The sequence below is a fragment of the Cricetulus griseus genome, chromosome 3 (genome assembly GCF_003668045.3).
Source record: "Cricetulus griseus strain 17A/GY chromosome 3, alternate assembly CriGri-PICRH-1.0, whole genome shotgun sequence".
In the NCBI taxonomy this organism is placed as follows: Eukaryota; Metazoa; Chordata; class Mammalia; order Rodentia; family Cricetidae; genus Cricetulus; species Cricetulus griseus.
The window spans coordinates 4623895-4636834 of NC_048596.1; the positions used below are offsets into that span (position 1 = coordinate 4623895).

General features: G+C 43.8%; 1 protein-coding gene across 1 annotated transcript in view; it reads left to right on the forward strand.

Moving 5' to 3' along the window:
- The first annotated feature begins 439 nt into the window (after positions 1 to 439).
- Ccdc186 (coiled-coil domain containing 186) overlaps positions 440 to 12940 on the forward strand; it is a 31605-nt gene continuing 19104 nt past the window's right edge. The window contains exons 1-4 of the mRNA XM_027406917.2: positions 440 to 634; positions 8030 to 8727; positions 11202 to 11328; positions 12327 to 12455. Coding sequence (XP_027262718.1) covers positions 8036 to 8727; positions 11202 to 11328; positions 12327 to 12455 — 948 coding nt within the window. The 5' untranslated portion in view covers positions 440 to 634; positions 8030 to 8035. The remainder of the gene's footprint in view (positions 635 to 8029; positions 8728 to 11201; positions 11329 to 12326; positions 12456 to 12940) is intronic.

Below are 12940 nucleotides of genomic sequence, written 5' to 3' on the forward strand. Positions count from 1 at the left end.
TGGAGTCCGAGATCTCCCCCGATGAATGCTCGCATGCATGCTCGCACAGGTAGGCTGGCTCCTGCCGACCCGGCCCACCCGCGTCCAGTGCAAAGTCTGCGCCTTCGGGACCGGGAAGCAGCCACATCTCGAATTCTCTTTTATTGCTTTATGCCACTGACTCATGAGCTGCCCGGCCAAAGGGTGAGGATGGGAGACGGCAGGTGAGTACTTCCGAGCGACGGGAAGCCGCACGAGAGCCGGCCGGCCGGCCGCGGCCCGCCGTGGGGCGCAGGTGCGAGACGCGCGGCCAGGTCTCCAGGAGCCGCGGGGCAGGGGCGGGGCCTTCGAAGGCCACGCCCACCCACTGCCAGGTGCTCGGCGTCACGGGGCCCGCGCCGCGCTGATTGGCTCCTCCGGGAAGTCCCGCCCCCAGCGGCAGCCGCGCCGGCTCCGGCGTCGCCGCCATCTTTGTTGATGTGTCAGCGCCTCTGGGCTTCGGCGGGGAGACCTGGGCTTCAGAGGCGGGGATCGGCCGCGGTCCCCACGCGTGACTTCCTCGCCCGCTCGGGGTCGGCGGGACCCGGCCATGGACACGCTGGCCCCGGAGCTCCAGCGGTCTCGCTAGGGCGCGGCCGGGGGCCGGGCTACGACGGTGAGTGGCCGGGGCGAGCGACGGCGGGGTCCGGGGCGAGCCATGGCGGGGTCCGGGCGAGCGATGGCGGGCGAGCGGGGTCCGGGGCGAGCGGGGTCCGGGGCGAGCGGCGTCCGGGCCCGAGTCCGGCCCCGGGTCCCGCAGCCCCGGCAGCACCGCGATGCCTCCCGCGCCGTGGAAGCGGCCGTGTCGGGCCGCGCGGCTCACGGGAGAAGTCCATGCTGCATTTGCTGACATCTCGGCCGGGCACCGCTCGGGTGTTGTTTCTGCCTCGGCTAAAGGAGCGAACCCCCGGGAAGCAACGCGCGCCCGGCCGCCGGCGTCCGTGACGGGTCGCTGGGTGAAGACGCCCAGCCGGGTTTGGATCCCGATCACCTGGGTTCGAGCCCCGCCGCCTCCACGGTGAGCGTCAGCCGAGAGGACTTGCCGGGCCTGCGTTCCGTGGACGGCTGTCCGAGGGCACAGAGCCGCGCTGAGGAGAAACCGCAAGTGAGGAGTTTGTGAGAGCGCACGGATGCGGCCCCTCAGCCGCGACTTGACCCGGTGTTGGCAGCGCCGGTCCCGTGGAGCCTGTAAACAGCACCGAGTCTGTGCTGCAGCCGCTGGCTCTCCAGTGTGTGTTACTAATGCTCGCACAGATAAACACCAGCGTGGGTTGCCCTTCTCTCTCCCTTCTTTCCTCCCTCCCCTGGTGGTCTCCTCGGGTTTGAAGAGCAGGGAAGATTTGGGGTAGGCCGTAAATCTTGTAGTATTGCATCAGTGCTTCCTCCTGGGTAAGAAGTAGGGAAGTATCGCTTTGGAAGACTTCCGAAAGATGCTGCGTGGACTTGTTTTGTTTGTTTGTTTGTTTGTTTTTAAGGCCTGTTCTAATTCAGAATAATAGACGCTTAAGGGTTTTTTGTTTTTTTTTTTAAAGGAGGTTCCATGGAGTATGATTGACATTGTGGAGTCTTTTTTTGTTTTGTTTTGGTTTTTGTTTTGTTTTGTTTTGCTCACTGGAAGGCAGTGTAGTAGTGCAATGACCACTCAAAACAATTTAGTTCCTTCTCCCGGGGACTAAAGAACATTCCCCTTTGATGCTACTCGGTGAGCAGTGCAGCTGATGACTGCTTAGCATGCTCGGTTCTCACAGTCATTATGGCTACATGGAGACTGTAGTAACCAGCACACGCAACACAGCTCTGTAAGGACTAGCTACCCTAGTTTACCAAAGTGATCTGATTCACTGTAGGGAAAGAATAATTCACCTCAAATTCTGGTTTGTTTTCCTTTCATTAAAAACTTAACATTTTTTTTCTTCTGTTTTAAATGACCAAGACCAAAATCTGAATTCCTCATAAACTCACAAACATCACTTGGCTTACAATATTTAGTTGTTCTATTTAGTTATTTTAGACTCGGCAGTAGGATAGATAATCCAAACCTACAAATTATACTACAGTCTTACACCATTTCAAACTACTTGGACTTTCTTAACAGAGATTTGGTTTGCTCTAAGAAGTAGAATCTTGGGACAAAAGGGGTATTAGATACCAAGAGCTGAAGCAAACCCCAGCACAGTACTGACTGTTAAGAGTGCATTTCTTAATGCTTGTCTGTTAGGGTGGGTAAGGTGATGGAACATTGTAGGGTTATGTAGTGAGTGCTAATAAGTAGTTGTTGTTTCTAATAAACTACATCTTGGTAAATTAAGTCTAGGCATCAGTCCACCTCAGTTTTCAGATCTTTAAGAAGAACATAAAAATATTTGTTAGACTTACATTGCAGTTAATGGGTTTTGTACAAATAGCTTCAAAGTAAGATTTCTGTGTCAATTTTCTGCCTTAATAGTTTAAGAACTGTTTTAGGGTCATGTAAAAATGCATAGATCTAAAGTCCCAAAACTATGATTGCCTGTTAGAAAGGCAGGAGATGTTAATACTGCAGGGTATATAAACCAATCAGCATCTCTTAGGATCTTTGATCATAAGAAAAGATCAAAAAGAAAGAAGTAAGCCTGTCAGCACTGTGTCGTTTGTTTAATGGATAAAGAGTTGAAGGACACTCAATACATTAAAATTCTAATTCGTATTTGATTACTTATCTGAAAAGCCTTCTTGCAGAACCCTTTCTAGAAGCCTTTGACACAGCTGCCTCAGCTCCATCTCTTTAAGCTGCACAAATCTGCCTTCTGTGAGACCGCAGTGTCTGCTGTTTTCATCAGGAAGTGTGACTTGATGCTTCTTACACAGCTTGTCTTATGTTCCTTATGTTATTACTTTAATTTAAAAGCTTAATCTAGAAAAGTGTGTCAAAGTTAATGCATATTAACATTTACTATTTAGGGATTATGAGGGCATACTGATTGGATTCTTTTAAACTTGATTTTTACTTTTGACTTGAGTTGCCTTACCAAAATCTTGTTAGAGCTAATCAGAAAGGTAAGCTGTTTTATTTAGGCTTCTTTCAAACTGTATTTGGGAAATGTGCAAAACCATATTGAAATATTTACACATTGTTACAAAGGACAGAGACCATTTTATTAAAGAACAGAAGTGAGCTCACAGGCTTAGTTTGCATAAGCTAATGCATCTTGACTTGAGAAGTTTACAGATAATGTCATTTGTGAGTGGAGTGGCCCCTAATTTCAGCATTTTAACAAGTATGCTGTCTTCAACTGGGTGTAAAACAGGTTCTCATATGTACGTACATATATATGTATGTATTTGTGTACATATCTTCTTGTGAAATGCTGGTAGACTTTAAAATTCTATAATAATAAAGTAAATACTGATCTGTAGCATTTCATCATTTTAGCAGCAAAACAGATGAGATACTGTATGTCGGGTCTGCACCTGAGTGTGCCTGTTTTATTCTGCTCCATTTCCCAAGCCTAGAACCTCTTCCATGTGGAAGAGCTGCCCTGTGTCTATTTGGCAGATGAGGACTTTGTGTGAGGCTTATTTATTTGATGACCTGTTACCAATTACCTGAAAATGGAATTCATTTCTATTTAAGTTTAGTGAACAAGTCTATGGTTCTGGTTCGTAAAGTACTAATTAGTGGGAAACTGGAAAAGAACTGAACACTGTTAGTGTTTTCAGTTATAGTTTTGTGTGGGATAACTTTCTAGAAATATGAGTGTGCTCCCTAAGGAGTAAAGGTGGGGTTGGAATATCACTTGGCAGTGAGCCTTTGTGATGGCTTGCCTACAGCTGATGTGTTCCACCCAGAGGGAAACCAGCGCCCACTGCAACAGGCTGAAGTGTGAGGTGTCCTGTGTCAGAAACGGGAAGAGCTGTCGGGACAGCAAGATAATCAAGAGGGTTTTTATGATTGTGTTATAAATAATGTATTTTCCTTCATGAGTGACTTATTACAGAGTCAAAATAGCTTCATTTTTACTTCAAAATAGCCATGCACATTATAATCATAACCACACTTCCTGGTGTGTCTGTGAATGTGCATTCCATTTGTCCAGCATTTAAAACAATCTCTAGTTTTACCTTCCTTCCCTTTTGTAGCCTACTGGTATTTGGTTCAATCTTCAGTAATTTTGATGACAACTTTTCTTCTAAAAGAAGCACCCCAATAGTTCTACATCAGCATTGCTAAGCGGGGAGGCCTGTGGGAAGCTCAGCTGGCTCCCCTGACCCTCACTAATGGTAGTCAGGTCAGTTTATGTTGGGGTTAGTTGGTCTCTGTCTGCAGCAGTTCTCATGTACTCTTCAGTGTTGACATTGTCACATGGACAAGCATAGCTCCTCCAGAACATCTCCTTTTCCTCTGGTCACCAGTCAGCATTCCCTGGGACACCAGCAAACTAAATTTGCACAGCCCTAATGGGTCTCAGATGCTAATTTGTAGTGTCTTTTTTCACAGGTCATGGCATATTGAGAGACAGTGTGTAAATGACTTGTCTTTTAAGTTTAGTCTTTAATTGGTAGAATATGTAAAACAAATTCTGAGTGTGGGTTTGCTGTTACCTGGATGAAGCTCCTGTAGAATGTGCGATACATTTTCTGTTCTGCATTGTCTTGTACACTGGAAATCACCTGACTAAAGCCCACTAAAGGCTGTTCCATCCCTCCTCATTTCACAAAACCAACGGGTCCTGCTTCCATTGAAAAGAACTCAGCAGTATTTGCAAAAATGGTGGTAAATGTCATACAGAGTGTATTTGTTAGGATTATCTGTTTATTGCTGTTATTGTTTGATGTTACAAAAGTCTCAGTTTAGAGTAAATTTCCTTGTTGCAAGAGCTGTGCTCATTTAAAAGGTGGCTGCCTCTTCAGAAGGGTCAAGAAATGCTGTCTGCTCGATGAGTGTAGACACAGTGTGTTTCAGTTTACAGGAGATGGTGCTTTTAAAGTAGGACAGTTTGAACGTAGGATACAGTTCTCAGCTGTATCCTGTACAGCGTGAGAATCAGTCCTTAGGCATAATCAGTCTCTAGGCAGACTGAAGGCAGAACATTTTAGATGAGGGCAAATCCATGGACCTGTGAGCGCGCACGGTGGGGATTGTGAGTGTATTCACGGAGCCAGCAGGGTTTTCTAATTGTGGGCAGAGATCAGGTTTGCAAACTAAAACGACTGCTTTTACTGCAGAATCTCAGTTGATTTCATTAAAACAAACAAACAAACAAAAAATAACAGGAACAAAGGATCACAAACATAGTCTCCCTGAAGAAAAATTGAAGCTATGAGTCCTTAACTGCTTGAGTGAGCTGTGTCTGTCTAATCCCATCCCAAGGGAGACAGGGTTTCTGTCTTTTCTCTGCCTAGCCTCTTTAGGGTAGAGACAGAACTTCTTAATGAAACTTTAAAGAGGGAAGAGGAGGGTCGTGTGCACCATTCTGCTGGCTGTGTGTGATCACCATCTGAAGAAGTGGCAAGTCTAGAATGTAGAGCAAGAGCATTGCAGATGAGATGACTGGCTTCACACTAGCCATTTTATCACTGAAGGCTCACTTCACAAGTAGTTCCTGGTCCTTTTGACAGTAAGTGTGCTACAAAGTTGATCACTTCTCTGAATTTGATGGTTCATCACTTCCCTTAGCAACCCTGTCCCTACCCCCTGCAACTGTCCCAAATAATCTGCCCTTCTATTAACTACTTTGCTCCTTGACTTGAAGTTATAGGAAGAGAGAATTGAATGAGATTGAGAAACCAAATGTCACACGTGTGAGATGAGGCCTGGGCTGGGTTGCACATAGGGAATAGTGACAGAAAAGCAGGAGAACAACTTGTTTAAGAGATTATGAACGCAAAGGAGAAAGGGAGAAGTCCGATGATTGAGTATATGATGCCATCAGTGGAGGTACTCAATTGCATGCACTGATGTTAGAATTTCGGTTTGGCTATTTTGTGAAGACTTTGGAGAGCGTTCCAGTAGGAATGCCTGTTTTCAGGTCGACCTTAATATACCACAGGCATAGTATGAAGAAGAGGGGAACTGCGTGCCTGTGAGTGACTTCTGTGAGTGACTCCGGGTACAGGGCTGAAAGTGCTCATCTAGGCACAGCTCTGCTTACTGCTTCAACTCAGCTGACTGGGTAAGTGATAGGCAGGGAGAAGGATCTGAGTGAACCCTGAGGACCACAGAAGCGGAATGACAGATGATGGCACATAAGGAGTCTAAAGCTGTTGCTGGATTTCTTCTCCCTGGCGGAATGCTGGGAGTCACAATGCCCTTATCATCCGTGCGCTCTCACAGGGTTCCTTACCGCTGGGAGTTCAGCTCCAGTTGATGGAGCATTAACTAGTTAGGAAGTATAAAACCACTGGTTTTACATTTATAAGATTTTAAATTCAGCAGCAGCGAATTATACCTTAATTTATTGTATATCACATCGCATGTTATATCTTTAAAGGAAGTTACTGTGAGTGAACTAGCTTGAATGTTGTTTTGAGGCCAGTTCACCTGTCTGAGATTCATTTTTTTTTTATTCCAATATTTTTGGAATAAGTTACCGAGATTCTCATGTGTTCACTGCATTTATTTATCCGGTCTAAAGTCTTTGAGTCAGTACAGGCTTGGGCTTATTTATGAAGCCCACACAGCATAATAGTGGTCATTTGTGTCATTTGCAGGTAGGTGATGCCTAGTGAGCCATTGGGAGCCTGAGATCAGTGGCTATAGTAATTATCTCCACTGTTGGTCCACAGGAACAGCGTGTTGGACAGACACCATGGCACTTTCTTTCTTACAGTGACTCCGTCCCACGCTTTAGAATAGCATTCTTCAAGCAGGGCTTTATTTTCAGCAAGTATTTGAGAGCTCATTGGGTGCTGGGAGTCATAATAGTAAAAAGTGTTTTACAAGTCTTAGAATTTATTATAATTCATCCTTAGCAAAATTCACTCCTGCTTAGTGTTCTGAGGGTTCTGGGTGGCTAGTCTTCTGTCAGTCTCCTCTGATCATCACCCTTCTCAAACTTTGATGGAAGCATGCATTTTTGTTATACAGTTTAATTTTTTTTTTTTGATTTTCTGCATGTTATACTTCGTATTGGAATTACTTCATTGTAGTTGCTTATCTGCCCAGTTGTAGTCTGATCTCCTCTTTGGTAATGTATCTATTTGTAGGTACACTGTTGAAACATGACCAGAGACATTGACAATTCTTTTCATCAAGACCAGTAGGATTTTTTAATTAAAAGTTTTTAGTTTTAATTATGTGTGTATGTTTGTTGGGGCTAGGACTTGTGCATATGGGTACAGCACCAGAGGATGTCAGTCTGGTGTGTTGGATCCCCTGGAGCTGTAGGTACAGGCCATTGTGAGCTGTCCAATACGGGTGCTGGGACTGAACTTGAGTCCTCTGCAAGATCAGTATGCACTCTTAACTGCTGTACCATCATTGCAGCCCTTGGTGGAAGATTGTATATTCTGTATTTCAGGGTAACTTTCCATAAACAAGTAGAGATGGAATCTTCGTAAACAATATCAAAAGGTGTCCTCATCTACTCAAAGAGTTCTGCTCTGCTGACCTGGACTATAGATACAGGCTCTTTCTGGTTTCCAGTAAGGAGAATGAATGCTTTCAAATGCTTCTCAGATCCCTACGCATGTGCACTGTGCCTTGTCTTGCTCTGCGACTGCTAGTCCACTGCTCTCCTTTCTCCCACTTCCTTAAAGGGTGGGCTTCAGTAGCTTCTTCCACCCGCAGAACCCCAGACCACTCTTCCTTACAGGTCTTCCAGTTACCTGTATTGTTTCTGACAACTGGGGACGGCAGTTGGGCCTACTGGTTGTGTCCACTTGGGGCTGGCTGTCCTCTTTTTTTTCCTCTAGGGAAAGCCCTTATCTAAAGGAATCATGAGCGGTAGGTACACTTTATGGTCATGTCATCGAGAGTATGCAGAGATGTAAAGCTCTTAGTTTAATTTATTTAATTTACTTGATTTCTCAGATGTAAATGAAGATCAAGGGTGGATTTGAAGAAATGCAAAGTGAGTTGTTGCCAGTCAGCATGTCCGAGACCGAGCACATGGCCTCAATTTCTTCTGATGCAGACACTGGGAAAAGCCCTGAGCTAGAGGAAGACTCGGGCAACCCATTTTCTGGTGATGAAAGCAACAAATTAGAAACCAAATCTGAACTGTTGTCATTGAACTCTGACAAAATTTTATGTCAACCTAATGAACACAGTAACCAAATTGAACAAGAAAACCATATTACAGACTGTGGTGGTGGTGAGAATTCTTGTGCTAAAACAGACACATGCTCAGAAAACTCTGAACAAGCAGATGACTTTCCTGCTGGGGACTTTGCAAAACAACCATCAAAAACAAGTGACCCGGAACCAACAACGGTGACACAGATACTGGCAGAGTTAAGGTCGTCTGCATTCACAGAAGCCAGTAATGCAAAGCCTTCCTCTGGGGCAAGCCTCTACGATACGGACTGCACCAGGACACTCCTTTCTCAGATAAAGACTGCCTCAGCATCAGAAGATTTGTTGGGAGAAATCGAGACTGAGCTCTTATCTGCAGAGTTCACCGAGGAACACCAAGTACCAAATGGGGTAAATAAAGGAGAGCAGGCCTTAGCCCTGTTTGAGAAGTGTGTGCAGGGCAAGTACTTGCAGCAGGAGCTCACTATCAAAAAGTAAGTCTGGTGCCGTGGGAAGACACAAGGGCAAAGCCACAGCTGTTTTAAGGGCAGTAGCCTCCTGTCTGCTCTGCATTTCAGAGTGCAGCATGCACATAGCTGGTGGGTAGATGAGCCTGCAGGACTACAGTAAATAGTGGCGCTCATTGGGAGTGAGGTCTGTTAGAAAGCAGGTTATGGCAGAGTAAGTCCAAGAGGGGTTCAGAGTCATGAAATTTAAGTTTGGAAGCTTAGAATTTGGAGAACAGAGTAACTAGTTGATTGAGCATATTGTACTTTTAGACTTCTATTTGTACAGTGTTTGATGATAGTTTGATTTTCTTTAGCTTGTTCTTTTGGTTTGGTTTTGGTTTTCAAGACAGGGTTTCTCTGTGTAACAATCTTGGCTGTCCCTCTGTAGACCAGGCTAGCCTCTGCTTCTGCAACTCTGCCTCCTGAGTACAGAAGTTAAAGGGGTACACCATCACCACCCAGATTAATTTTGCTATTTTTTATTTAAATTTTGAACTTTTTAAATTTTCTAAATTTTTAATTTTAAAAAATGAGTGTGTTCTGATGTAAAGGGTGTGCACAAGTAAAAGTCAGAGGCAACTCTGTTGGGTCATTTTTCCCCTTCTCCCTTTACACGAGTTCTGGGGATCATATCCCTTTGGAACGCCAGTGCCCTTCTCAGGCATTGCCTTTGCTCACTTAGACCCCTCCCTGACCACTGCTGGTGGTGACACACGCTGAGTGTTGTACCCAAACTGTCTGTGTTTGTGCGTCTCACAGGCTTAGGCTGACTTCACCCCCTGCAATCTGCACCTGCCCCCCAGCCCCGGTCCCAAGAGATCTTTCCTGACACCCTTTCCTAGTCTTCTTGGTCTCTGAATCTCAACAGTTTATATGTCTTCTTATCTCATGTGCTATGTGACTGCATGCACCTTAACTCCCTGACTCTTCACAGATGGGTGCTCTGTGCTCTGTGCGTGAGGTCCTGGGGCACAAAGGGTAAGATGCACATATATACAGGCTTAAGAGCCAAGCTCTCCGAGTTTGGCTTTAGAAGTTTTACCAAGTATCACTGGAAATCATCAGTTTAAAAGTATTAGGAGTTCTGTAAGAAACAACAACAAAAAACTCTTCTCTTTGTTGCACCCTGCCGGAGCAGGAGCAGTGTGGCAGAGTAGGGTAAGGGCATTAATCCGATCCCTGAAATGGGAAGAGTCCAGTCGGCTCAGTCAGATTGTTCACTCCTCTGAGAGAGACAGTACTTACCTGGCATTACTCTTGTGCGTATTACGGCATCATAGAAATGTCAAATGTTATTGTAAGCGTCATTGATGTTCGTTTGTTTGTTTTGCATATAATATTTTTAATTCCAAATAAAATGCTTGTTGGTTCAGGAAAGCTACTAGATGTTTTTCTTAACTTTTACCTCCATTTAATATTCTGTGAAGAATACTACCTTTCATTTCCTTTAATTGACATTTTCATAAATGCATCCTTTCCCAAATGTCTGATTTGCTGAAGTTTTTGTTTTGTTTTATTTTGTTTCTGGCAAAAGTGTATGTATTGAAAATGTACAGTGTGATGGTTTAACAGTCATTATGAAATGTTTCTGCAATCAAGCTAGTTAACATATCCGTCTTCGTGTAGTTACATGTGTGCTATGAAACCTTGAGATGATTCACTCTTTGCAAATTTCCTGTTCAAAATACTGTTTCTTCCTTCTCTAGGTCTGTCTCTTGTTTTTCATCCCCCCACTTCCCTTTCGTCTTTCTCTTCTCTTCTCTTCTCTTCCTTTTTTCTCCCTGCATTGTTCTAAGGGACCTTCAAATGATGATATGTGCTGTGTCACGCCCCAGACCTCTCAGCTCCATGTTGCACATTAAGCTTCCAGACCTGGTCTTAACCTGGGAGTCTGTGCCCATTGGATCTCATCTCCCGTGTCCTCTACTTTCTGGCCCCTGGACAATATCACCCCACTCTGTATTCTGCTCTCCCATGCATCAGCAGTACTGTTGAATCTTGAGACAGTTGTCTGTGGAGTGTGTACATGTCATGGAAGAATAACAGCAAATTTAGACTGTGGGTGTGGCCACTGGTAAGGTGCTTGCCTAATGAGTTGGTTTTTTTTTTGTTTGTTTTTTTTATATACAATGTGTGAGTCAACAAAGGGAGTATTTATTTAGGCTTGCTAACAAAACTAGCTGCTCTTGTCTTTCTCATCTTCCTACCTTTTCTTCTGTAGACAGGGCTAGAAATAGTTTTATCCTTAAACATACAATGGCTCCATGGTAAAGACATACTCTGAGAAGGTATTAGGTGCTGGGTTTTGTTCTTGTATGAATATGGTATTCTACTATAAAAAGAATACTTGAGAGTATTAATTTACATAATCATAGCTGTCTACATTAATATGTAGATAGATAATAGTCCATATCTCTTTTCTCTTTCCTGCTTTATTTATATTGCCCTTTTATATTTAGGTTAATTAAAGAAAATAAGAATCATCAGGAACTCATCTTAAATATTTGCTCAGAAAAGGACAATTTAAGAGAAGAACTGAAAAAAAGAACAGAAACAGAGAAGCAGCATATGAACACAATTAAACAGGTAAAAAAAAAAAGTCTTCCAAGTCCATAGTTAAATTTATAAAGTAAACTGGAAAAAAAAACCATATAATAAGTTAAAGCACTTCAAATGAGGAAACTGCTTCCTATTTAAAGGGTGAGAAAGAGCCTGAATTATTTTATATAAATAATGATTTGTGTAGTTCTTTTAAAGATGACACATTTTCTGTCCAAACCATGAAAAGGGCTTGACTTGACTTAATTTCTTACCAATTTAGGGAATAATAGTAGTGACACCTAGGCGTTTCTGTCCTGCTTTGGGATCTTGTTCTCACTGTTTTTCTAGTATGGTTTCATTTTGTGAGTTAGTTGTACTGTGAAGGTCGTGTTAGGCTAACTGGTGTCTGTAGCTGGAACTTTCTTCCTTGCTTTCTTTAATGGGTGTGATTCCCCGAATGGTAGCACAGGTGAGGGCTCAGGTTGGGAACAGAGCAAAAGCCGCTGTTGGTTTTTCTGCTGTCTTTCCTTCTGTGGACAGGGTGTGGGTGTCCTGCACTGAGGTGGCAGAACTTAGCACTGGCATGTTCTGAGAAATGTATCCTTCTATGTGGGCCATCGTAAGGTGCCCTTCAACTAAAAGTGCCGTGAGACAGTAGGGGGTGCAGGCAGTCTTGAAGTGTGCCTACACGCCATGGCTCGCACAAGCGTCATCGTGCAAATTTCCTAGAAAGCTGTCTAGTAACACAGCAGCAAACGGCTGGGTAATAAAAAATTAAACTGAGTTTTCATTTATTTGTGATTATTGCACCTTTACATAATTGAAAGAAGGCTGTAAACTGTTGGGTGCAGTAGTTAATTGTGATTTTTGTATGTGTGTGTGTGCTCCAGTTCTACCACATGTAAGCCAGACTTAAAAGGCTAACTGTGAGGGATAGTCAGGATCTGTATTTTGCATTCTTCATTTGCATTGTATATATCAGTTGTATCCTTAGTCTGTTTGGTACAGCTATAAAATATAACCAGAAACCATTCTTCTTGCAGTTAGAATTACGAATAGAGGAACTGAATAAAGAAGTTAAAGCTTCCCGAGATCAGCTGGTAGCACAGGATGCCACAGCTAAAAATGCAATTCAGCAAATCCACAAAGAGATGGCCCAGAGGATGGACCAGGTATTTCATGCCACTATTCACTTGATAGTTTGGTATTCATGTATTAGACTATAACCATTAGGCCATTGTGACTCTGGTGGTATTCATACAAAGAACTTTTAAAAGAAGCAGAGGACTGGTGGGGAAGACTGCTTGCTGATCTTGAAGAGAGGTCAGCAGTTTGCAGTCTAACATCCAATGGGGCAGCTCCTGACCAGCTGTCACTGCAGTGCCCAGGCTCTGATGCCCTCTTGTAGCCTCCAGGACGTTCACCTGCCTGTGCTCAGACAGAGATGCACACATACACATAAAACAAAAATCATAGACAGTGATAAGGCAATCATTGTAAAAAATTAATAAATTAAGGAATATACGGGACAAAAATAGTCACCTCTTCCCGTGTCATGTCCTCAGTCCCTTCCATCACTTTCCTTGTTCCCCAGATAATTACTGACACTTTGTTACATCTCACACACATGTACTAGTGACACCTGCTTGTATATACA